The following is a 25060-nucleotide window of genomic DNA, read 5'->3' on the forward strand; positions in this document are numbered from 1 at the left end:
TGAGTGGTGCCCTTGCCAAAGGCTCCGAGTCGCTCACGAAGGGGAACGCTGATGAGGTAGAGGCAATCGGAGGTGGCTTCGGCACCACAACAGCAACAAAGGGCACGTCCGCTAGCCTGGTGAGCCTAGACAGCGCGCTAGACGGCGGCTGATGAAGCTGCAGCGTAGTTGGAATACGAATCTACAGTGGGTGAGGGGTTGTGTGCGGTGCACTCCCGTTAATCCAGCGTTTGGCGGCGGCCGAGCCACTGGTGTCAGGTTGCTTTGAAGGTGCGGACACCGTTGGGGAGTAAGAAGGGCCCACAGCGGTGGCATGGTTTTGCTTGAGGACAAGCGTCAGCACTGGTTCAAAGTCCTTCGGATGCAAAATAGAGCGAGTGAGAAACGCCATGCTTGACACTGCTATCACTAGTTTGGCCTCCTTAACCAGCGTCGTGGGACTTTTAGTGAGTTGCGGGCCTTTGGGATGAAGTAGCAGGCAGGCGTGGGCTTGGTCGAGAGCGCGTTAGGAACAGCTGGCCGCGGCTGGGACAGCGCTGCAGAGGCCTGTTGAGCTGTTGGCCGATGTGGCGAGGCAGAAGGAGATACCGAAAACAGTGACGCGCATAGCCGCTGCAGAGCGCGCCTTGTCGTCAGGAGGCAGTGGCGACAACGAAGGAGATCCACAGGTCGAAGAACCAGCCGGAGATATGGGACGCTCTATCTGTGGTACCTCAACCGGTAGTAGCGCCTGAGGAGTCACGGAAGTGTGCGAGGAGGCCTGGGCTGGAGCCGCTGTCGGACGGGTGCTTGCAACCGTACTTGCGTCCGTTGTAAAACTATGTGGTGCAGTGCTGGCAGCAGGATGATGGAGTGGAGCATCATAAAAGCGGAAAAGTGCTTCCTTCAGTCCATCGAACAGGTGGTCGTCCGGAGGCAGAAGGCCGAGCTGGTCGAAGACGTTGGCGGGCAGCTTCCACTTGACAAGGAGGAACCGCCAAAGCTGAGACGACACGCCGCTGACGTAGAGCCGGGCATCCACTTGCGCGAGCCATGCAATGGGGCTGTGCGTGCGGAATGCCATCAGCTGTATGTGGGACGGGTCCTGGGGTGGGATCGGGCGCCACTCATCTCACGGTAAGTCCATGGCGAGGCAGGAACTAGAAGGTAAAGCTACGGTGCTCCGAATGGGAGGGCGTTCGGGCTGTCCGAGGGCACCACAATGTAGAGGTCGCCCAGGAAGGCGACTGCGGCCACATTTATTAGAGGGCTGCCAGAGGAGAGACAGCAGCGGAGCGGTGGCGGCAGCGTCCGGCCCTTGTAGGAAGGAAGGGAGGAAGGCCTCAGACGTTGCTGGCACATACCCACTACGGTGGAGTGGCCAAGACACAGGCGGTTAATTGCTGGATACAGGAAAGTTTTGACGGGAAAAGGAGTGGTAATAGTATGTAGTCTGATAGATTGGAAGACGGAAGGACAGGGGTCCTGTTAACTTGGAGATCGAGGACGGGACAATGGCTTAATGTGTCAAGGTCCCGAGCGTACACCCCGCGCGTGCTGGGTACACTTCGTCGTTTTTTGCATTTCGGCACTGCCAGCCGCGCGGGTCGCTACAAAATATTGTAGTCCTTAACATGCCAAAAGCAAAACTTATGTGATACGGAGCAAAATTTCGCCACCCTTCTTCTTTATACTTTTTTCTTATTATGGCTATCTTTTTATTTTCTATCCCGGTTTTCACCCCACACAACTGACTGCTTTCAAATTCACCGTTATGGCTTATACCAAAAAACCTACTTTGCACTCGAACTCCTCCAAGTCCGCTCTAAAAAATTCTTTACAGAGGTCTAACAGCCGGAAAAGTTGTAGTTTTACTCAACCATTAAACCCCATTGCCTCAGCGGTAGAGCATGCCACTCCGTTTTACTGTACATAACTGCAGTGGTTTCGTCGTTTTCACGTGAGAGCTTGAGATGACTGAGAAAAAATGGACACACATGGCGCTGGTTCTAGAAATCCCTGGCCTGTGTCCGTAGCACTGTTTTATAACTAAGTATCAAATGATCAGAGCTGCACAAAGCCGTAGACGCGAAAAGAGGTGAGAGAAAGGGAGACGTCAACATCTTTACCCGCTTTGAATAAGTTTGAACCAACTCGGCGCAGCTTTCAGTTTGTTCTGAGATTACTTTATTTCTATTGCTGGAACTACCTAATATTGTGAAGCATCTCTTCTTTCTCGCCACTAATGTCGTAATCAACCTGAATCTCTTTTACAGATGCCTTCGTCTTTCTTTGGATATTCATGGTGATGATCACAGGTAATCTCAAAATATCTTTGTCCAGAACCAAACTGAAGAGCGGGGAGGTAACACTTGACGGTGCATTATATTGCGTGAAAACATGGCCCAGTCTGGTTTTAGGAACTCAACTCCCGGCGCTTACTGTATCATCAGACCCCACCCGGTATAAGTGGCAAACTACTTGGTTTTTTAAAATGCGCAATTACGCCTCACTTTGTCAGGAAATATAGCATTCGGTTTTTCATCCCGACTTCAACCAAAACATTTTAGGAGCTGGAAAATTATAGGGTTTTAGGCATCATCGCGAAATTCTGAGTGCAGCCAGGCATGACTTGAGTACCCCGGCGTTGACACTGTGGCTAGCCTCGCTTTCGCAGTTGTCAGTCACATGGGAGCCAGGCAGATTTTTACACACAAGGAATATCACATCTATATGCAGCGGTGGCCAAGTGAGTATGGTGCTCTGCTCCTGAGCCGATAGAAGCGGTGGTTGATCCTGGCTGCGGCGGTTTAATGCTTGAGGGCGGTTCGTGTTTCAGTGCGATGTCAGTGCCCGTTACAGGTAGTCGAAATTACCCGGAGCCCTCTACTACGGCGTCCCTAAGAGCTTCAGTCGCTTTGGCTCCTTTAATCCTATAAACCAAGCATGTGATGCCCATTCTCAGTGCAAAGCCTCCAAGCTTGAATAGAAATTTTTATATGGTAACGTCGGTTTTAATTCAGAATTTTACGTTCTATGATGTAGCACACTTTGCAGGTAAATTTTGGACTCATCTGTTCCTACCACCCCGAACGCTTTCAAAATTAAAGTCTACGTCTGTGGCATCTGAAATTCATCCTTCCATGTGGCCACAATGGCTTTGTTTACATGTACGATTTGCCTAATTTAATTGAACTAAAGGTTTTGACTGTTTTTGGCAGCCATGGAATCCGTTCAGTAGCACTCCTTTCCTTTTTACATTCAAGGTACAGTTCCGGAAATGTGTTTTCAGTGATTAAACTTGCTTAAGAGAACTAAATTGATAGAAAGCTGTACTTGCATATCTTATAGCGAGAAGGCCCAAAAGGGTGCCCTTCTATGTTTCACAATGTACTCCAGGGCAGTGTTATTTGTAGGTACCATACAAGTCGACAGTAGAGAAAGGAGCAGCTTCTGATCAAATCACTTCTTATTATTAACGCAGTCCACACATCAGCCGCTCTCAGCGGCGCCCTTTAGTGCACGGAACCGTTTTCTGGCGCCACTGACAAAGCCGATTTTTTTTATTTCAATGGCCCGGTTTCTCCGGCCTTTCCACCTGTCATTAAGACGTAGTGTCAGAATTTTGGTTCCTTTGCTTATAGGTGCACTTCACAACCTCGCCCACGATACTCGACTTAGCCCCAGCACGTCCTTCCTCCGTGTTTTCCTTGCGTAGAAGACAATGTTCCCTAGGAAGACACCTTCTCTTTTGACGCTATATTTGCTTTACGGACAAATTACATGCGTCGCTGCAGTCAGAAGCGCTGTTCGAAACAAGCTTTCGTATCTGAAGTTGTGCGTCTGCTGCATCTTAGAAATTGCTGCCGCTGAAGCAGATAGTAGTAAATTACGACCATCAGCAACAACCCAAATACGTCTACTGCAGGACAAATGCGTCCCTCATATCCCTCCGAATGACCCTGTCCACTGCCAGCTGCGTCCAAATTATCCAAGGAGTAGAGTGTGATTTCATTCGAAAGAGTGAACAAATCCTCATTAATTTACTTTTGCACAGCGCCATACCAAGCACTACGCACCAAAGTCGAACTTGTTCATTTAGTTGTGCTCGCAGGAGCTGAAAGAATAACAGAGCTTTTAAGGCCACTGCACTGGCAGCTCTTGCATGTGTGAGCTTTCATCCGTACAGATTGCTCTCGCTTCCGTTATTATATAGTAGGGTATGGTGTAGTGTGGCATTTTGCTGTTGCGTCAACTGCTTAACGTCCCGAAATGGCACACAGGGGGCAGTCAGAAAGGCCTTTCTAGATGGCTCTGCATATTAATACGACCTAGAGTTCTTCACAGGGCAACCTCTGTGGAGTTTATTTGACATACATGCATTTTAATGAAATGTTCACAACTGTTCTCCTGGATCATCTGATTTTGTGCGCGAAGTATCGCGCCAGTGTGGCGCTTGGTTCCTACGCCAAGAAAAACAGTTAGACTTTTCTGTTTTGCGGTCTCGATAAGGGCGATTTCTATACGTATTCCTGCGTTTTAGACGTCACGAGCTATGCGCCCATCGATTGATATTCGCCTTGAGAAAGCTGAAGAATAAATTTCGAGCTTGAATTTAGTCATTTCGGGCAAGTAATGATCGAAGCTACTAGTTGTAGGGACGTGTTTAGCTTTCAGCTTGCTCACAAGTGAGTAATTCTGTTCTCTATCGAGGCGCTACTAAGTTGCCCGAGCCCAGTTTTTGTTTCGGTGCCCTGGTTCTTGCTCTTCTGTAAATGTTTCGCCCCTAGTTTGAAAACCCGTCTCATCAACTAAGATACGAGGGTCCAAGAAATATCGTAGCGTAGTGAACTCGCATGTTAAAAAATTACTCCAGAATTGCCCTTCAATGAACAATGAGGTCACACAGCACACGAACACAGCAGCGGCCTGCGCAGCCAGCAATCTATTCTGCGTCCTTAGCTCAAACTTCGAATGCATTGAACCCTGCGCAAACGCTGCGGGTTAGCTGACGTTAATAACAGTTGTCTTAAACCTAAAGTTCATGCTTGCAGACCTTACACGCTCCCAAAGACATGACCTTAGGAAGTTCAACTCCCCCTGTTTTGCTGTTTTTCTTCTGCGCGGCACCTTTGAACGAAATGGCAGCAAGAAATCGGTGAACGCAAGTTTTAAGCCTGATGCGTTATGCCAGGCGAGGCTATCCGGAGTGTTGCGACTCTGTCGCCGGTACCCTATACTTTGGAGAATTTTGAAAGAAATGTTCAGGGCCTCCTAAACATATTTTGTCCCTTCGGGGATAATTACTACACATTAAGGTAAAGATATGTTTTTTTATCTTCACAATGTGGTTAGAAATTTTACTGGGCAATGCGTTCAAAACCAACCGTATTATAATGCATGACACTTATGCCGGTGATTGAATGTAAACATGAAAATAACGTCAGGTTGTGAAGGCTTATTCACCTTATAATGTGCCCTCAACATAGCAGCAGTATCGCTCTGCGCGGGAGGTTCAGACGCTCTGGATTTCAATCCTAAGCTCCCCTTTGGGGAACTACTTCTGTGATTCTGAGTACACTATGAATGAGTACACTCAGAATTACGGGCCCTGAATGCAGAGCAACAACATTACAGCCGTATCCTTGCGTCAAGGAAAATTAAAGTCACTTAAAGAAAAAACGCAACAAAACAGTTTGCTATGGTCACGGCTGTTAAAAAGCATGGCTCTGATCCACAGTACAATAAAAAAAACGAAAATGTGAAGGAAAATAAAGCTATAGATAAAAGCTAGTGTCCATTACACAGAGTTTGTTTGACACAAATGACCGGCCGCTAGAGCATTTGGCTGCTTCATCTTTTCGCTACCCCGTATTTGGCACCGTCTAGGCCATCCGCTGCAGCCACACGGCTTCTGTCAAGCAGCTTCCCGGGTTCATGATCAGTGCTGTTCATGGACGTAGCTCCTGATTATATGCGGGTATCACATAACGTTTGGATTACTCACCCTTAAACCGCCACTTCAATTAGTAGGAATTCATAGATACATTCATAGATACCTGGAGTCCTCATAACACTCCTGGTGCAGTGGTACACCGCTTAACCAGTGTGCCACTGCACCAGGAGTCGTATGAGGACTCTCAGGTTTTTTGAATGCTAAGTAGAGAAAGGCTAATTCTGCATTAATGGGCATTCACCCATTAGCTGTCGCGTCACACATACCCTTAGAGCGGAGTGCGGGCCGCGATACAGACGCGAATGCTTTCACCAAGTTATCGAGCAGATCAGAACGGGGTACGGCACCGCCACTGCCCTGGATTGGCAGGTGGTGCCACCGGTGTGACTTGTGCGATCTATGTTCTCCTCAGCAAAACACATAGCGGGGCAAGTTGATGCATCACTTCTAGAATTCAAGTGGAGCAAAGACAACACACAGAATAGGAGAATGACGAAACACGAACGACGGAAGCGCATGTCTCGTCGTTCTCCTATTGTGCGTGCTGTCTTTGTTGCACTTAAATTCCCGATTTCCCGAGCAACCTCGTGCAACGAATCCTTACTTTAACCGCAACCTGCCAGGTTGAATGAAGACGCCATATTACTGGGTATCATGGAGTGTTAATTATCAAACACACACACACGCACACACACACACGCACGCACACACACACACGCACGCACGAACACACCCACACACACGCACGCACGAACACAAGCACACACACACACACGCACGCACGCACACGCACGCACGAACGCATACACGCACACACACACGCACGCACGCATACACACACACACACACACACACACACACGTACGCACAAACACACACACACACACACACACAAGGACGAGTTTTCGCACAATGGGGCAATTAGGCATAACGCCTTAGATACAACCTCATACCGGCAACAGGGTGCGACAACGCACCTTCTGATCGAAACAGGATCTGGCCACACTGGCGTATTAATTCGCAAAAAAACACCTATATGAATGCATCATACATAGCGCGGGTGGTTACTTCAGATCCGCACCAGGAGAGTGAATTAACTAGAAGAATAAGAATGCACTTCAGTGCATTTGGCAGCCACTGTGAGCTGATGGATAGCCTTTTTCCAATATCCCTCCTGTCAAAAGCATCTAACGGCGAAATTTACCAATAATAACCGCAGTGTAGAAGAATGGTGGCTAGCATAAAGGATTCAATTTAAATTTAGGACACAGAGCGGCTTATGGAAAGGAAAACTTTCAATGCATCGTTACGACAGAAAGAGTGCGGGCGGCAAGAGAGCAAGTGCGAGTAAACGATATTCTTGAGAAATCAAACACACGAAATAGCCGCGGGCAGCATTTAATGCGAAATGAGGCTAACTGATGATAGTTCAGGGTAACACACTTGACTCCAAGGGAAGCCAATGAAGCACGGAGCACCATTAGGTCATGTCGAAAGTTAGGCAGTTTGCGTGGATAAGGTCGCCGTAGCTGGCACAGGCCAGAATTATTTGGAGAGAGACGTGAGCAGTCTTTCTCTTGCAGCGGACTTAGTTTTGCTGTTGAGGACGATATATAGCCTCCATCTGCTGAAAGAAAGCATTTTACTCAGTCGAAGCCACAAAGGTCATGCAGGCATTGCCCATCTAGGGTATAGTAGAGCCATGCGGTTGATCAGCAACCAGAGAGCTTCAAAAAGAAAGTGAAAAATGCCATTGAGGAAAGCTTTCAGGCAAGGAGACATGAGCTCCCCTGCGCTATTCACGGCGTGGTTATAGGAGATATTCAGCGGACGAACCAGAAGAGATGAAAAGGCAAGCTAAAAGTGAATACGTCAGCAATCAATGAGTTGCTGACGCCATTGTTCTGCTAAGTAAATCGAGGGCCGAATCTCAAAGCATGATTTTCGACCTTAGCACGCAGAGGAGAACGCTGGGTATAAACTATTATAAACAGTCTTAAAGCATTATTCATCTGTCTAGGATGGGAACAGCTGTTTAGGATAGACAGTGAAGCATTGGATCAAGCAAGGGAATACATCTAATTAGGGCATAGTAGGGACCACAGACCCTTTACACGAAAGAGAAATAAATACGAGAATAAGAATAAGGGTGGAGTGCGTGTTGCAAACAAGGTGATGTTGTGAATACTGGTAAACCAATATCCCTCAAGGGAGAAGCATACGGCTGTTGTACCACCGACCATAACCTATGGGAAAGAAACGTCGAAGATACAGCCTAGCTGGGTAAGGAAAGCAAAATGATATGTGCTACGTTGAGAGAGCGAGTGGAAAAAGCGAGTTTATGACACCCTAATCGAAAATAAAAGAATGAAACAGCCATGGGCAGGGCATGTAAAGTAAGTAAAAAATAACCTACCAGATTTTGGCTATAAGAGCGAATTCCAAGAAGCGCAAGCGTAACAGGGCTTAAGAGAGGATAAGAAGGGAAGGTGAGGTTAGGAAGTTTACGGAAATAAGGTGACCGAAGCTGGCACAGGAAAGTGTTCAGTGGAGAGATTTGGAAAGGCCCTTCTCATACTATGCATCTATTTACACATGTGGTGGTGATGATGATGATAATGAGACGGGCTTTAGCCTGACTGGATAACGTCAGTTCTCGAATAGAGATAGGTATATTACTGAAATCTATACAAAGCAGTAGACTACACTGCTGATTCTGATTGAGGGAAGCCTCGCGGCAGCGTACAATGCTTTGAACGCCGATGTTGCATTCCTATGCGGCCTATGTGCTGTGCCAAAAGCTGCATTCCTCCCACAATCGCCAGATACTAAGGTACAATTTCACCGCGAGAGCGCATAGGAGGCATGTTTGAAGTAGTGCAGTTGCACGGCACATTTGGCTTTAAGCATACACGACTCATCATTAAAAAGCCTATGAGAAAAAGGCCGATCTTTAAAAGTTATGCTACTGCTTCTTACAGGTGTGCACGGATCCGCGAAGACGCCATCTGGTATGCATTTTACGGTTTTTTTTCTTTCGAAGTACGCGACTTGAATCTATCATATCTTTTAATAGGATATAAGCGCGACGTAGTTCTCGAAATGCTTCTCTTTACACCAATGTTGTGCGCTATGCCCTGAAGGCAAATGAAAGCATCGCGCAACTATCACGCGGTCAGCATCGCAGAGTGTTTCAATTGGGCCTTTACGTAAACATTCAGCAACCAATACCCAGCAAGCACCATCCCTTATGCGTGGCATATTGAACAGCTCTTGGAATGCAGTCCGTCACTGGGCGTGATTTGAGAGTGTGCATATTCACAATTTCTCGGCGGATGCATACCGGTTTCCACTGACGGGCATTTGCGGCTGCGTTCTGAATTCGTACCCAAACACATGTCAGTGCAGCTGCGAGCATTGCACCTAGGTATTTCGCATTATGTAGATTTCATATTGTAATTTTGTTTACTATATACGATACAAAATGATTCTGCCTTTAGAGAGACGGAGACTTAGACCACTACAAATAAGACTTAGTGCGACGCGGACGAAGCAAACAGGCAGGGAACTAGGTGTAGACTACTTTGTTCTCCTTGGCGCCTTGTTCTGCGGAGCCGGCGCCAGCGCGGTGTGCTATCCGAAGCGGCGCAGCACAATGATGGCGATAACGCCGCTACAGGGCTCTCCCCGCAGAGATGAAGGAGAAGAATAATTGCGGTCAGCAGTGTGGTAACAAGCAGACATGCTTGTTGACAGCACCGACCGTGTAAGGCGAAGGACTTGGACTTGCTATTTCTGGTGGGGGGGTCGAAAGAGAAACATGCGCGATGAAGACGGGCTTTTCTCAGCCATTTGCGAAGATCTCTTCTCGCCCATCACTGGCCAGCATCCAGAGTTTTCTGACTGTGCTGAGAGACGGGGTAAGCACCATCGTAAGGAGTGGTCATTGAAGGCTTGACGTTGTCCTTACGCAGAAGGACATGAGCGGACGTGACGACGTCTCTTCTAACGAAGACTTCGCGAGTCGTGTTCCGGGAACAGGATGCAGGCGCCTGAAGAGCAGGCGGAGAGGTGTCCTCGGTTCGCGCAGAAAAGAAGAACTCGCTGGGCAAACGGAGGGTAGTCACATAGACCAGCTCAACCGCCGTGCACTGGTGTCATCTTTAAACGCTAATCGAAGGCTGAGCAGAACTAGTGGAAAGTCGTCGGGCAAAGAAGTGCGGGCTTCGCGTGCAACAAGAGTGGCCTTCGATCTGTGCCGTTCGCGTAGGTATGATAGGCGGTGGTGTGAATACGGTGCACGCAAAGCACGCAAATTTGGGCGCGAAACAAAGCGCACTCAGACTGGCGGCCACGATCCGCGCTGACTGCGCTGGGGCAACCGAAGCGGGAAACCCATAGACACCGTGATATTAGGCAGCGGTAAAGCTTCGCGCACCGGGTGTAATGGTTGACATACGTAACGAAGCATGCGGAAACCTCTTGATGTTGCAGAGGGCCTACACTCTGGAGGTAGACATTGTCGATTCGACAGTGGGAAGAGCAGTAAGGGTGGGCAGGCGACTTCATGTGGCGCGTCGTTTTCGCGCGCAGACAATCAAGCACTCAGGAGCCAAGCGCCGCACATCTCGGCTGACGTTAGTTCAGACAAACCTAGACGTCACGAGCCGCTGTGTAGCACGAATGCCGGAATGGCTAGCGTTATGCAGCCGTTCGAAGATTTGGCGGCGGAAAGCAGTAGGAACAAAAGGACGTGGAGTTCAGCTGGAAGGCGTCGCGCAGGGCGCTGTCTGATCAGAAGGGCAAAGGCATCGGCGAAATGACAGGCCGCCAAGGGTGCACTGGTGGGCCTAAAGCTCGCTGTTCAAACCATGTGCGGATCCAGCGCCACGAAGTCAAGCGCACCTGATGAAAGATCATCGACACGGAAGATCGCATCGGCGGGGCACTGTTCACGGACCCTTCGATGTATCAGATGTCCACCGTAAACTCAGAAATGAAGCTCAGGTGCAGTATCTGTCGTGCGGCCTGTGAGCTCAGATTTCCAAGAAATGCAAAGGCTAAGGGTTTTTGGTCTCTAAGCACAAGTAAAACGGCTGCTTCCAAGATGTCGAAGCCTCGTCATGAGACATCTTAGTCTCAATTAACCTCTCCCCACGGACAGCATGTATTGTTGTCCAAAATAAATAAAAAAATGCGGCGGAAGTGCCGACTGACGAGATGGGCAGTGGGAAATTTCAGGTGGAACATGCTGTAGCGCGTTCTTGAGGGCTTGAGCTTCTTGGAGAAGGACCTTGGCGGGCAACAGAAGTCCAGAAGGCACAGCGCATTGTCGATCGAGTCAAAACGCATGCAATACGCTAACCTGGGCACCGGTGTCCACCAGGGAGCGGCATCCCGAGATCCTGTCAGTGACGTAGAGCAAATTTCAGCGGCCGCCACAAGTGAGTCGCCGGCGCGTTTCCCGACTGCAGGAAAGGCTGTCGGCACTGGAGTACAGCGGTGCCGAACTTGTGGTGGTGCCAGCAGAGCCGATTACGGCCTGGGCTCGATCAATAGCTGGAACTCGAACGATGGCGCAACCGTCGATGAGAGGAACGTCGGCAGCGGTGAGGAATCAACGCTCGATGTGATGCAAAGGTGTTCACGAGCTGGTCGATTTTATCTTCAAGACTGGACTGCTGGTCGACGAGACTGGACGAGGGGGCGGACAGAAGTTCAGCCACATAACGCCGGCGGGAAAAGTCAGAGACACGGTGAGCCCATTCCGCGAGCTTATCCAAGATAACATCACCTGCTGCGGCCAGGATGACACAGGAGGTGGTTAGGCAGGTGCTAAAGGAGGAGCTCACGGAGTAGCGGGATGTTGACGTCCTGTGGGCGGTCGCCGACCAGCTGTCGCATGCGATGGAGGAGCTGAGATGGTCAACGGCCGCCAAGGTCATCAGCACTGCCGGGGTCCTAGGTCCGTAGCCTTGAAGTGGTCGTGTGGTGAGGAAGGGTCGGGCGTCTTCAAGTCATCGTCAAACTTGTCATTAACCTCAGCGTAGAGCGTCGACATGACGTGAAGATATTTCACTCGTTGTGAGGTGATGTGCCGAAGGTCCAAGACAGCCTGCAGCTGTGCGAACAACACGGCGAGGTTCCGAGGCCCAAATGGCGGCAGCATAAGGAGAACGCTGGCGATGTCCTCTGCAGCCGATGCATGAGGCGAGACCTCGGGCCTGGACGAAGACCATACGAGACCATACCAGCGGATCGGAGCTTCAACGCAAAGCACGAATACAGTGCGGGCTTCTTGCAAAATTTTATTCTATAATTCTTTCAGATTGTAGTGCATTTATAATCTATAATAATGAAAGTTTTTTTACCGCCAAATAATCTGGTTTGTTTCATCTGAATTCTGCTCAAATGAAAAAAGTCATTTAGAGTTCTACGAAAACCAGACTACTGCAAAGTTTTACTTTGGTATTGAACTTTTCAATTTAAAACATAGAAAAGAGATAAATGAACATTCAATTTATTTTTAAAATTGTGCATCAAGAAAAATGCTTATTTTTGTGGATGAGCCCGCCACATCTATATGTTTATTGAGCAGAGGTTGAAGTGCGCAAGACAAATTTGCAGTTACAAAATGCGGTCACAAAATTTGCGGTCACAAAAAGCGCTTGATGCATAAGTCGCCGACCTCTAGCAAGCTGTTGCCGACTAACTGCCTTCATTTCTTTGGAAAGCATGATATTCAGGTGCGGAACCTTTCTAGCATAGCGCTGGCTGCCTGTGCATTATCACCCGCTTAGGGTCGTTGCTTCGTTGAAATTCTGCCGTACATGTACGGCAACCGCGACATTAAACTTCGAACGCGAAAGGAAATATAACCTGTATTAATGAGTGATGGCTCTGTCTTCTGCGAAAGTTCAGCTGCAGTTCCATCACTGTTTAGTGCTCACGGACCACGTCATAAGTGACCGTTTCTTTGAATCTAGCGGGCAACTTGAAAATCAAAAGCAACCTTTTAGATGCGAGCTTCCACTTAAAAATTTGCGCTACGAACCAAGCACTTCGTATTTCTTGGTTATTCTTGCAGCTTTGGCGGTTATTACCGTACGAAGTTGTACGAACTGCTCTAAATACCTCTATAACGATTTCTATTGTGCTTAGTGATACATCAACAGCTTTGGCTAAAAAGGCTTCAGATAAACTCTGCATCACTTTCAATACCTCACGTGGACGCAGCATACTGCAGCAGAAAAACCTATAATCAACCCCAACAAAAATATTATTCACAAGCACACGCACACGAATAGTTCAGTTCAGCAAGAAAACACTGAAAGAGCCTGCCGAATATACTATGCATAAAATACAAACACCTAACTCTAGGCATTATTAGTCGTCCTGACCAAATGCATATATATTTTCCTATGCTGCACATGTCTACATTAACAAAGACGCAATTACCTAAGTTTATTCTTTAGCATCAGCGCAGAACTTTCCAAGAACACCACAAAAAGTTCGAGTAATGCCAATGTCAGTTGTTTTCTTAACAATTACTTGAACATGGCCCCTTTTGGAAGCCTAAAACAGAGCCGCCGGCGTGTAAAAGCTCTCCAAAGATAGTTAACTTCCGCGTAACGATGCTAGTGCCCTCTAGCTTACCCAGATTGGGGGAAATCACCTGAAAAAAGTTGTAATCCGTAAAGAAGCTGCCGGTTAAAGCGATGCTTATCGATGAAACCGAGCGTATTTTTATTTCATGATAATCCAGGTCCGGCATCGAGGTTTCCATGGAGGTTGGACTGAAGAAGTTATTGATCATAATTATCATCACCCTGACTGGTCCACAGGAGTGGAAAGGGCTCTCCCATATGTCTCCTATTAACCGTGTCCTCTGGCAGCTGCGGCAACCTATCCACGCAAGATTCTTAATCTCCTCCTTCCACCCGACTCTCTGCCGCCCGCTGCTACACTTGCCTTCTCTTGGAATCCACTCCGTTACCTTTGAAGAGCGTCAGTTCCCTAACCTTCGCACTGCAAGCCTTGCTCACGCCCAGTTATTTTTGATATCTACTAATAAGTCATTAGCCCGCGTTTCTTCTCTTAGCCACTGCGACCTCTTGTCTCTCTTAAAATTACACATATCATTTTGTTTTCCATAGCTCGCTTCGTTGTCCTTAAGTTGAATGCTTTTCATATCCTCCACGTTTCTGCTTAACATGTGAGGGCTGGGAAGATGCAGCTGTTACATACTTTTCTCCTGAGGGACGTAGATAAACTGTTGTTATGATCTGAAAGAACCTGCCTTGTACGCTCTACCTAATTCTTATTCTTGTTATTTCACTTTCCTGATCCATATCTGCGAATACTGCCCGCCCTAGGTAGACGTATTCTCTTACCACTTCTAGCACCTAGCTACTAACTGTAAACAGCTGTTCCCTTAGGAGACTGTTGAACATTACTCTGGTTTTCTGCTTAGTAATTCTGATCTACCGTTTTGCCCTTTGGTCTAACTCATTGATCATGTTTTGCCGTTCATCTTCTGAGTGAAAGAGCAAGGCAATGTCATCAAGGAATTGTATAAATTTTTATTCTTTTATTAATTTACATCACTTTCCGCCCTTTCCGGCTGTTAGAGCGTGGGAGTGAATGAAACAGGGAAAGGTTCGGAGGAAGAGTTTATAATATACGCTTCATTCAGAACAAGAATGACAGTAATACCTAGACAACCATTGAACTTAAAGGTACACAAAGCAGCATAAGTCTTATTTAACACACGTTTCTAATTTATACACAAAATTCTCTGCTCATGTAGTGTCAGCAAAAAATTGTGGCTAAAGATTATTCGAATCCCTTATTGTTTTGGGGAGAAAAGAATACTGAAAAGAAATCAACATGGTGTGTAGGTCATAACTGCATAAGGGTGATTAATACGAGGCGATAGTTTTCCTGGAGGTCTTAGATACAAGCTAGTAACAAGATTCAATTTGGTGTTATACAGTTGTGACACCAACTTTAGTCGGGCTATTTTTCTTCTAGTCCTAAGTCGTGGGAGTTGCGCTCAAGCGAGCGGCGCCATTGCCGATTGGTATCACTAGTAGGCAGAAAAAGTAAATCTGACTGCAAATCTTGGAATCCGTTTTAATATATCAATGAGGTAGTGTTAATTGGGGTCCAAGATTATGGCTGCATATTCTAATGATGGACGGATGATAGTTTTATGTGCTTTAAGTTTAACATCAGGTTAGCATTGTTAATTTTTGGTTAACGAGCTGAGTTTTTTTGTGCAAAGATACGGTTTACATGGTCACTCCAGTTTAGGTTTCTAATGATCGTGACGCCAAGGTACTGCAGCTTGCTGACGCGTTTTATTTCGGTGTTAGTCGTTGTATCTGGGAAAACTAGAGAGTTTTCTCCAATAAATCTTATTCGCAGCTGTTCCCAATCCAGGCGCCCGAATACCTGCTGTGAAGAGGCGGTGAATAGCATGTGCGAGATCGTGTCTCTCTTTCTGGCACCATTTTTAATTGGAATTTTATTGCTGACTTTAAGGACGACTATTGTACCGGTACTGCCGTTATAAATATGTTCCTGTGTTTTTACATCAGCCTCTTCTACATACTGAATCGTAAATTACTGCATGACTGCTGGGGTTTCGACGTAGTGAAATACTTCCTCGACGTCTGTTAAGGCTATATAAAGCGACCAGTTATGCTTCCCACATTTAGTTATCCTATTATCTATTTTCTTGTATCATTTTGCTGATCATTGGTTGATTAAAGTCTAAGGTTGTCTGGACTCTGCTGGCGATCACCTTAGTTAATACCATGTAGGCAACAGACAGTAAGCTGACCAATCTGTAATTTTTCAAGTCCTCGACGTCTCCATTCTTATAAATTAAGATTATGTTTGCTTTTTTCCAGGCTTATGGTACAGTCGAGGTCAGAAGACATTGCGTATACAGGGTGCCTAGTTTCTGAAGTAAAATCTTCCCTCCGTCCTTCAACAGATATCTGTTGAAGGTCGGAGAGAAGATTACACATATATATATATATATATATATATATATATATATATATATATGTATATATATATATATATATATATATATATATATATATATATATATATATATATATATATATATATATATATATATATATATATATATATATATATATATATATATATATATATATATATATATATATATCCTCGTACCTTTTTCTCCGCAGCTGCTTTCCCTCTCTGCACTGCTCCTAAGAATTTCGTTTATTCCTCTTCCGCTAATGGCGGGAAGTAATTGAAGCTATACCGTAAGACGACGATGGTGTGATCGCTCTCTAGCTCCAAAATAATGTTTTAAATAAACAAAATGCTCGTGCCATTGCGAAAGTATCGTTTCGCGTGATGGTTAGCTACAAATTAATTGTTATGTAATATCCTTGAAAAGCAAAAGCCATCGTTCAGGTCATGCTTAACTGCTTACATCAGTCGCAATATTATTTTCGCAGCAAACTTTCTAATAAGACCTGCACGCTGCGTTCAGCGGTGAGATTCATTTTGAACAACGCTACATAAACAACTAATTGGTTTGTTTCCAGGAAATGTTTGATAAAGTGCGTTATCGTCGAGCATTTTAGAAACGTACACTCCTTAACCAAAAACTTTTTGTCCTAGAGAGCCTGTCGGTTTGACCAAAAATAGTTAACATAATACCGGAATAAAGTTAGCATGGCTCTTTTCCTTGCACCAGTCGTGCACCATTCGAGACTGTCTGTTGACTGGAAGGCTAGTCGCACCTGAGGTGCTCCGTCGGTGAAGAGGTAATGACGGCTTGCAGCGGCGGTCGTTAACGAGACCATGAACTCAAGTTTAATACATGAGATTTACAAACTATACAGCATATTTACACAGAGTGGCGAATGAGATGGAGCTGTCTGACAGAGAAATCTTCCCTCCTCGGCATAGCCGAAGATGCATAACTTCTAAACTTAGTCCAGAACGACGGATTGCGCTCCAAGGCTTGGCTTTAAACCCTCGAGAGTCCCTTTCGCACATAGGAAGCATACAATAGCAGCAAGCCTCAACACTTTTGGCGGCTTGCTGCGTGCTCTCCACTTCCACTTTGACAATTGTTAACAACTCGTCTCTAAAACTCGAAATCTGAAAGGAAAAGTAATAAAATTATTTCCAAAATGCGATGCACACAGCGACCTCCACAAAAGCGATTGGCTCTTCGAATCGCGCGCCCCACACTACCACCTTGGTAGTGCACGCCAAACCCTATCTTAAGGTAAAAAAAGCAAGCAAACAAACTACATGGACCGCACAGTCCCTTTCCGCAGGGGTCAATCCGCGCCTTCCTAAAACAACCTCAGTTATGACCCCTCGTGCGCTTCCCATGCTTACGACATTCCGAAGAGTCGGAAAGGTACTGTTATGCAGTCTCCACTTGGAAGGGAATGGAGGGGGTTCTTTGTTGCGCCCCGTTGCTGCCAGCTGTTTCATTGAAGGGGCTGTGACTGGTCGAGAGAAGATCTCCGATTGGCAGGCGCAAAGGCTATGGCCGTGGCCTTCTGGCGAACCGCTGACAACAGGTCACACGGTGGTGCTTGTCAACGGCCACCCTACCTACATAGGCAAATACCGCGAAGGAGCGCTGTGTTTCTTTCCACCGTCCCACGTCCCTCTTGCCGTCTCATCGACCCCTACAACCCGCCAGATTGTTTTAAGCAGTGAAAATCTCAATGATTCACATGCTGGATTGCTCTATAAGGACTTTGACAAAGTATCACATGAAGAAATTCTAATAAAACTGTCTGTATAAGCTTAAAACCTTATGTACTAAAGTGGATCCAAGCATTAGTAAAAAAAAAACGCTCTCAGTCAGTCGTCGTAAATAAGTAGTCTTCCAAGCCACTTTCTTTTATATCAGGCGTCCCACAAGGCTCAGTTCTTGCCGCTGTCTTCTTTCTGAAATATATTAATGACGTCCCGCAGAAATTTGAATATTTCCTGACTGCTCCGTAACCTTCCGCCCAATACCTAGCTCTACTGATCAAGAATACTTGCAAAAGTCGTCATCATCATCAGCCTGACTACACGCACTGCACGGCAAATGCCTCTCCCATGTCTCTTCAATTAACCGTTTCCTTTGCCTTGCAAAAGGACGTTAACCATATAAAACAATTATATGAAAATTACCCTATCACCCTTACCCCAAGAAAATGAGTTATATCTGTCGCCTGCCGTCACACTAGTCTTGACTTTCAGTGAAAAAACTTTTAAGGATATCACGGAGTCCATATCATTTTTCGAGTACTTAGGCGTCACATTATCTAAAAACGTATGATGGAATGCGCATGTTCCTAACGTGATATCCTCAGATGAAATAGGTGTAGTTTTCTAAGCGTTACTTCAACCTCGCCCCAAATAGCTTCAAATTGCTCGCTTACGATTCCCTTGTTCGACCTAAACCGGAATATGCATCCACGTTACGGAAGCCGCAGCATGCTATCTTCATAAACGGTGTGGGAACAGTTCGAAATCGCGCGGCAAGTTTTATCCACTCTTCCTTTTCACTTGACGTCAGTGTTCCAGCTATAAGAACTACTCCGCAGCGCCACTTTTTCCTCTTCGTCGTCGCATAGCTAATCTATTAGCATATCAAACATCTATTACCCATCGCTTAAACCTACACCTTACACCCTGCCACCATCGTACATGTCCCTCCGCAACAGCCATTCACTTCAAGTTTTCCATCCATGCGCCCGAACTATTGCTTTTCGGCCTTCTTCTATCACGTGCAGCTAAAGATTGGAATGTCTTTTCCCTGCAAATTTGGCTAACCTCATACTGATGTGAAAACATGTGGCATTTTTGTTTTTCATCCTTTCTGCTGATTCCACCCCTTATGTGTTACCGCACCAAAAGGTGATTTAAAAAGTAAAATGAAATGAAAATAGCTACCTATGAAGATGAAACAACCCAACAGAGAACTCTTTTTATAAGGGAGGAGGAGGAAGAGGAGCAGGAGGAGGAGGAGGAGGAGGAAAGGCAGGGCGGTCAACCGGAAGAATAGCTGGTTTGCCACCTTGTACGGGGGGAAAAAGGTGAGGGGAGAAAAAGATGAAGGAGAAAAGACAGTTGCATGAAATTGAAGTCACTATGCAAAGTCACAGCGTTCGGTAAAGTCACAGCCTATCGTGCAGGCCAGAAGTTCTCAAGAAGCGGAGCTGTGCCATGGAAGCCTCCTCCGCCGATGATCGCCGCGGCCAGTGGCCGAAAATCTTGTTTTCCGTCAGTGGGAATGAACCTAGACGCTCCAGCGCAAGGCAGAGAGACTATTTCAGCGCTGTAGGCAGGGCATTCACAAAAAATGTGGGCTATAGTCTCGTCACACCCGCAGATGGCACATGCAGGGCTATCAGCCATACCGATTAAGAAATAGTAATGCTTGGTGAAAGCTACACCAAGCCAGAGGCGACGCAGCAAATCTGCTTCAGGTCACGGTAGGCCGGATGGAAGCCGGGCCTTCAGATCTGGGTCCAAGGATTTTGAACGCGAATCCAAGGATTCATAAGGGGTGTTTTAATGACGTGCAAATCCTGCACAAAATTTCTATGTATTGGCTTATGTATTTTGGTCTCCTGATAGCTAACAGCGTTAAATGTCGGTTTTGGAATATTTTTGAGCTGTGTATATATTGTTCTCCTCCATTATATGTAAGTACTGCTTTTGCGCAAAAAAATTTTGACGGTCTTTTCTCTCTTCCTTTGCACTTGTAGATTTTGGGTACAAGAAAGAAATAATGCTGAAAGTCTTGAGAAGTCTCTTTCCAAAAAAGGGGGTTCCGAAGCTTCCGGACCATTATGTCGCATTTCACAATCCATTCAACAAAAGTGGCACGCTCTTCAGGTTCAACATAACCAACGGCCTAATGTTCATGCGGGGAACCCGTGCCGTAAAACCCATGGAGGTCTGCAAGTTCATGCTCGCGCCGATGCCTCATGCATACTGCAGGCTTCCGATTCCTGGTTCCTTCGCCACATACAAGTGCAAGCTCTCATACGGAAGAGCTGTCACGGACGAATTTAAAATCAATCTATCCATGCAAGAGTACGAAGGATGGAACAACCCGGCAGATGTATCAGGGTACTTCGACGTCATCGATTATCCAAGTATGTTATTTTACACTTCATTTGCCAACGCAAAATTTTGGCTAAAGGCTGATCACTGTGCTCAGGAATTAGAACCGAACGGCAAGAACAGCTAATGTGATTGAGCGGATATGAACCAATAAGGCGATGCATTTCTGTGCCGGTGGTAACTGATCAAGTTAGTCACAACAGTGATCAGACCAGCTGTTTGTGAACCTCCGAAAAAACTGTAAGCTTTCCTGACTGCACAGGGGACTGGTAGAAAAAGACACGGAGAAGCGTATTTTTTAGAGCAATGTATTTTTCCTGCTCCATCCTTATTTCCTTCACTGCGGAACGACTGATAATGTCAAATTTTCTGGTTAAAAGTTTTAAAAATTTTTTTATAATAACTCCCAGGTGTTATTACTATAGCTCTCTAGTATATACTAACCAACGTTACGAGGAAGCAGATTATACTTTTTTGCGGCAGCAAGCAGCGATATGCAGATGCCCTAAACATAGACTAAAAGGCGAAAATAAACTTCGTTCTTTAATATATTGCCGACGAGGTGGTAAAAAATCAAACGAGAATTACAAATCTGTAGCGAGGCTGGATAGTGTTTATGCGCCGTTTTGTACATACAGGAAAAAATAAATGGCTTTGATATGAACGCCTTACAGGTTGCCCCTGACATTACATGCCGTCGTAATTTTAAGACAGCAAATAAGTTCTAAAGCTCGTGACAGTATTATCAGTTCGCTACGTTTTCAAGTTGACTTTTCCTCTCAAGTGCATTTTTTAAATAACGACTGCATAATCTGGCTATTAGAATTATTTTTCATTTATTTCGCGGAAGTTGTGTAAAGTGTCATTTAACAAACTGAACGATATGAATGCTCTTAATAATGGATAACACCGCTACATCGCTGGGAGGGTCTGCAGTCTCAAATTCTAAGGGAACCTAATATTCGCTGCAGGCACACATCGAGCGAAAATTCGGATCAAGTACGCTCTAAATTTTCGCCGATTTGCCGATTTGTCAATTTTGTTATAGTTCTCGACAAAACTACAGTTAAGTATAGAAGCCAGATACATCAAAGGATTTTTCTGCTGAAGAGCCATGACGACTACGGTTTGGTTTTTCTGGTTGGTGAGATATGAGTAGTACTATCACACATTAATACGGTAACAAGTGTCCCTTATTCGCGATTATTCCGTTTGTAAAATGAATAATCACAACGAAATAGCAGGTACCATTGCCAGGTTGCATCGATCACATGTCATCGGCTTCGCGCTTGTACAGAGCACTTCTAAAGGACCTAATTTTGCACCAATATTTCTCATGCACTGCCAGCAACACGCAGTGTAGTCAACTCTTAATTAGGCATAGGTCCCTAAAATTTGTTTGTTCACATCCATGTTCAAGTTCGCGCACTTGCCTTTCCGCATTGGTTAAAGACGCCACGATTGCTTGTCACTACTGCAGTGAGCAACGCAGTCGGCGAATATAATTCGCACGTTTCTCGGTACCTACCCGCGCTTGAGTCCTCGCGCATAGAAATGACCGATCGACGGTCTTTCTCGCCCTTTCCAAGCAAGCCAGCAGAATTTTCTGCGCAAGGACAAGCGCAGAACCGTGGGGCTCTTGATTTTTCAACAATTTTGTGTAGTGGCCGTTTTGGAGTAACCCAAAAAATCGACATCTAAATACTAAGGCGTACGCGCACTCAGCAATTTTGGACAAAAGCATTTTTGAGCAGGGATTCATTCATGAACGCAATTTTTTTATATAATGTAAGGTTTCACTATAATTTTTTTTTCTCTTAACGTTCTTGCTATCGTCAAAAGCGTTCCCATTGGTTTTATATGGCAGTCTTAACTGTTCGAAGCGATCACTGGAAACACTTTAAGCGAAATATTTTCCAACATATCATAATAATGAACCATTTCCTTCAATATTGTTATAACAGTGTCTTCCAATTTTCCAATTTTAAAAATTTTTGCACGAGAAAGCTGGACTTGTTTTCTGCATTTCACACAATCTTAGCCCTCTCATGTTGGGTGTGTACACAAGCAGTGAAAGCACAATTTAGGTCTCTTGAGTTGCTTGCGGGCGGAATTTAATTAGAAAAAAAAACACCTTTTAATTGTCCTCCCTATTATGTTCGCACTATAACTTGCGCGAAGTTTTGCGCGTTACCAATTCCAGCCATTTCATGCATTGATACGGGTATACTCCCAGCCTTCAATAGACGCCTTGCGTCAGATGGCACAGACACCTGCACATAAACTTCTGATTGGCATGCGCGTTTTGGACGTGCCGTTGACCTTCTGCGGCGAATCCGCATTTCACAAAAACCACTGCGTGCTGGACGTGGCAGACAGGAAAGCCAAACTGGCGTTTGACGCTTTGTCATTTCCTAGATTTATCACCGGAGCCTGTGCTCTCAAAATTGGTCTAAAATTTAGAAAATTGCTTTTTCCAGTTGTCTACAACTTTCGACCAAAGGAGATTTATCACTTAGAGCAAGCCCTCCTGATTCTGAATAGTTATTTCGGTTCCTCTACCAAAGTATTTGACGTCGTCCGAGACACCAGGTTTTCTGCCGAATTATGAGCAGCTTTCAACGGCCGAAGAACGGAGCCGAAACTTAAAAACTTGTCTAAGGCGATTTTCGCAAGCGTTTGGTTCACAGTGCTGAGCTCTTTCAGAAAAAAAAAAGATACTTGAAGGATTATCGACTAAAATCTAATTCTGATCTTTTTTCTGCCAGTATTGCGAATCAATATTCATGTTTTGCGTTTACTTTCTTTACGAAAATAATGATATAAAATAAGAACCAATCAAAAACTTTTGTCATGAAAAGCGAAGAGAGTGTTAGTTTTCTAATAACTGATAATATTCTCGCACCTGTTTACTCAAACACTATCTTCTCTCTCTGCGTCTATCAAATTTGAGAGATTTAGAGCAGTGTGTTTCCTCTAGCGTCGCTGTGCCGATAAAAATAAGTAATAGCGGTCTGCGCGTTTCCAGTCAGGGCTGTACATTATGCCAATATATATCTATATACCATTTCTTGTATTTAGCGCCGAGACGGAGATTTTACGGGAACATGCTACGACAAATGGAATCGTAGGTTTATAAATAAAAACAGGCCTGTGCATTTATAATAAGGAATAAGCCAAATTTCTGCAAATAGAATAAAAAGAAAATTTCCTTACCCTATCCGTAAAACGCACTTTTTAAGAGGACATAGTCGGAACAATATCTGAGAGAACAGGAGACGTTAAAACAAAAATCAGGGTATCTTGAAAGTGTATGTACTGCCCGTGTTTCCTGGAATGATTCTGTGCGCAAGGAAATAATAGTACACAACCAATAGCTCTCAGCAAAACTGCATTTAACTGGATGTAAACATGAAGCTTTCTTTTGCCAAGAGTACAACACTATCATGAAGGTAGCACTATTTAAGGACGTGTGGTCGCCAGCGTAGAAGTTCGTTTGAAAAGTTCCGTATGCGAGGAGCGAAAAAATGGAGGTAAGAAGAAAAAATTTGGTAAGAAGTGGAGCGTTGAATGACAGTATGAGGGATACAGATTACAAACCTAAGAGTCTTTCATGTTGCATTAAATAGTTTTAAAACGTCGTCCTCATTTTTTTTTTTTTCAGAACACCCACGTCTGACACTTACCAGCGTATTCGTCACCGAGTTTTCAGTAGACACGACATCATCACCGCCATTCGAGAACTTCACAGTTTTTAAAAAATTTAATTTGAGCCGAACGTTGTTAATTACGAAAATATGGGACAACTTCACAGAATACGTGTTTCGAAAGTGCAAGCAAGATATACGAAATGTCACCAAACTGGTCTACACAAGGAGAATGAACCACGTCGCTCATGCTGTGGGAGAATTTGATATCATTAAGCTATTGCAATAATAAAACACGTCAGATATGGCTGTTTGCACGTTCCAGTTTATTAATAAATTTCTAACAGAGTCCTATGAAGGTACTAACATAACATGTCAGGCGCAGGTGCTCACCCACCAAATGTAGACGGCATGCTCGGTACTCATAAATTATTGAATGTGAAAGTATGCTCCTCTTATTCTTTGAAATCATGCGCTCTTGACATTTTGAAACCATTAACGAAGAAAGCGTACATGATGCGTAAGATGCTTATTCACACCTGAAGTTCAATTAGTTTTACCAGGCGTCCAGGACGGTCGATATCGCACGTAAAGGGGAGATACCACATCCGAAACTCGGCTAGCTTGACAGATTTGTACTTACCGGCCTCGTCTGTCTAGAAAAGAAGTGGAATTCCCGTCCAGAAAATGTCGCTCCATGGGCTCATCTCTCGTTTTGTATGTGCGGTGAAACGTACTTTAAAGCTGGTCGATGAAGTACTTGTGTCTGTTATTGTTCAGGTGTCGTTTATTTATACCAGTTCAACAGCCAACGTGATAATAATAATAATAATTGGTTTTGGGGGAAAGGAAATGGCGCAGTATCTGTCTCATATATCGTTGGACACCTGAACCGCGCCGTAAGGGAAGAAATAAGGGAGGGAGTGAAAGAAGAAAGGAAGAAAGGTGCCGTAGTGGAGGGCTCCGGAATAATTTCGACAGCCAACGTGCGTAATATTGTTTTCTGGACTGTTTCCAATGTGTAGCGTAAACTCCAAATCCAAGCTAGCCGCACAAAAGATACCTCTGCAAGGGCTTCCATAACTTCAGTGTATTGCTGCGTCGACTTCTGCGTAACGCAAAGGTAAGGTACGGAGTTAACCGTGGAGAATATAACTGTGATTGTACTTTGAATTTCGTTCATTCCTATAAAGCAATTTACAGTATTTTGAGTTATGCTGACGTTACTGCGAACAGCACACCCGAAAAAATATACGCATCACACTTACACTCGTGTTTGGAAAGCGCCTGCTCAGCGCTCCTCCATGTAGCAGATTAGGAAATCTTGTTAACT

The 25060-nt window shown here is 45.2% G+C and overlaps 1 protein-coding gene across 1 annotated transcript in view; it reads left to right on the top strand.

The window, feature by feature from the left end:
• Positions 1 to 24034, top strand: part of LOC144101521 (uncharacterized) — a 30045-nt gene extending 6011 nt beyond the window's left edge. The window contains exons 2-5 of the mRNA XM_077634693.1: positions 2256 to 2297; positions 8917 to 8946; positions 19720 to 20112; positions 23745 to 24034. Of these exons, the coding sequence (XP_077490819.1) occupies positions 2256 to 2297; positions 8917 to 8946; positions 19720 to 20112; positions 23745 to 24016 (737 nt within the window). The 3' untranslated portion in view covers positions 24017 to 24034. The remainder of the gene's footprint in view (positions 1 to 2255; positions 2298 to 8916; positions 8947 to 19719; positions 20113 to 23744) is intronic.
• Positions 24035 to 25060: the final 1026 nt, after the last annotated feature.

This window comes from Amblyomma americanum, chromosome 8 (genome assembly GCF_052857255.1).
Source record: "Amblyomma americanum isolate KBUSLIRL-KWMA chromosome 8, ASM5285725v1, whole genome shotgun sequence".
In the NCBI taxonomy this organism is placed as follows: domain Eukaryota; kingdom Metazoa; phylum Arthropoda; class Arachnida; order Ixodida; family Ixodidae; genus Amblyomma; species Amblyomma americanum.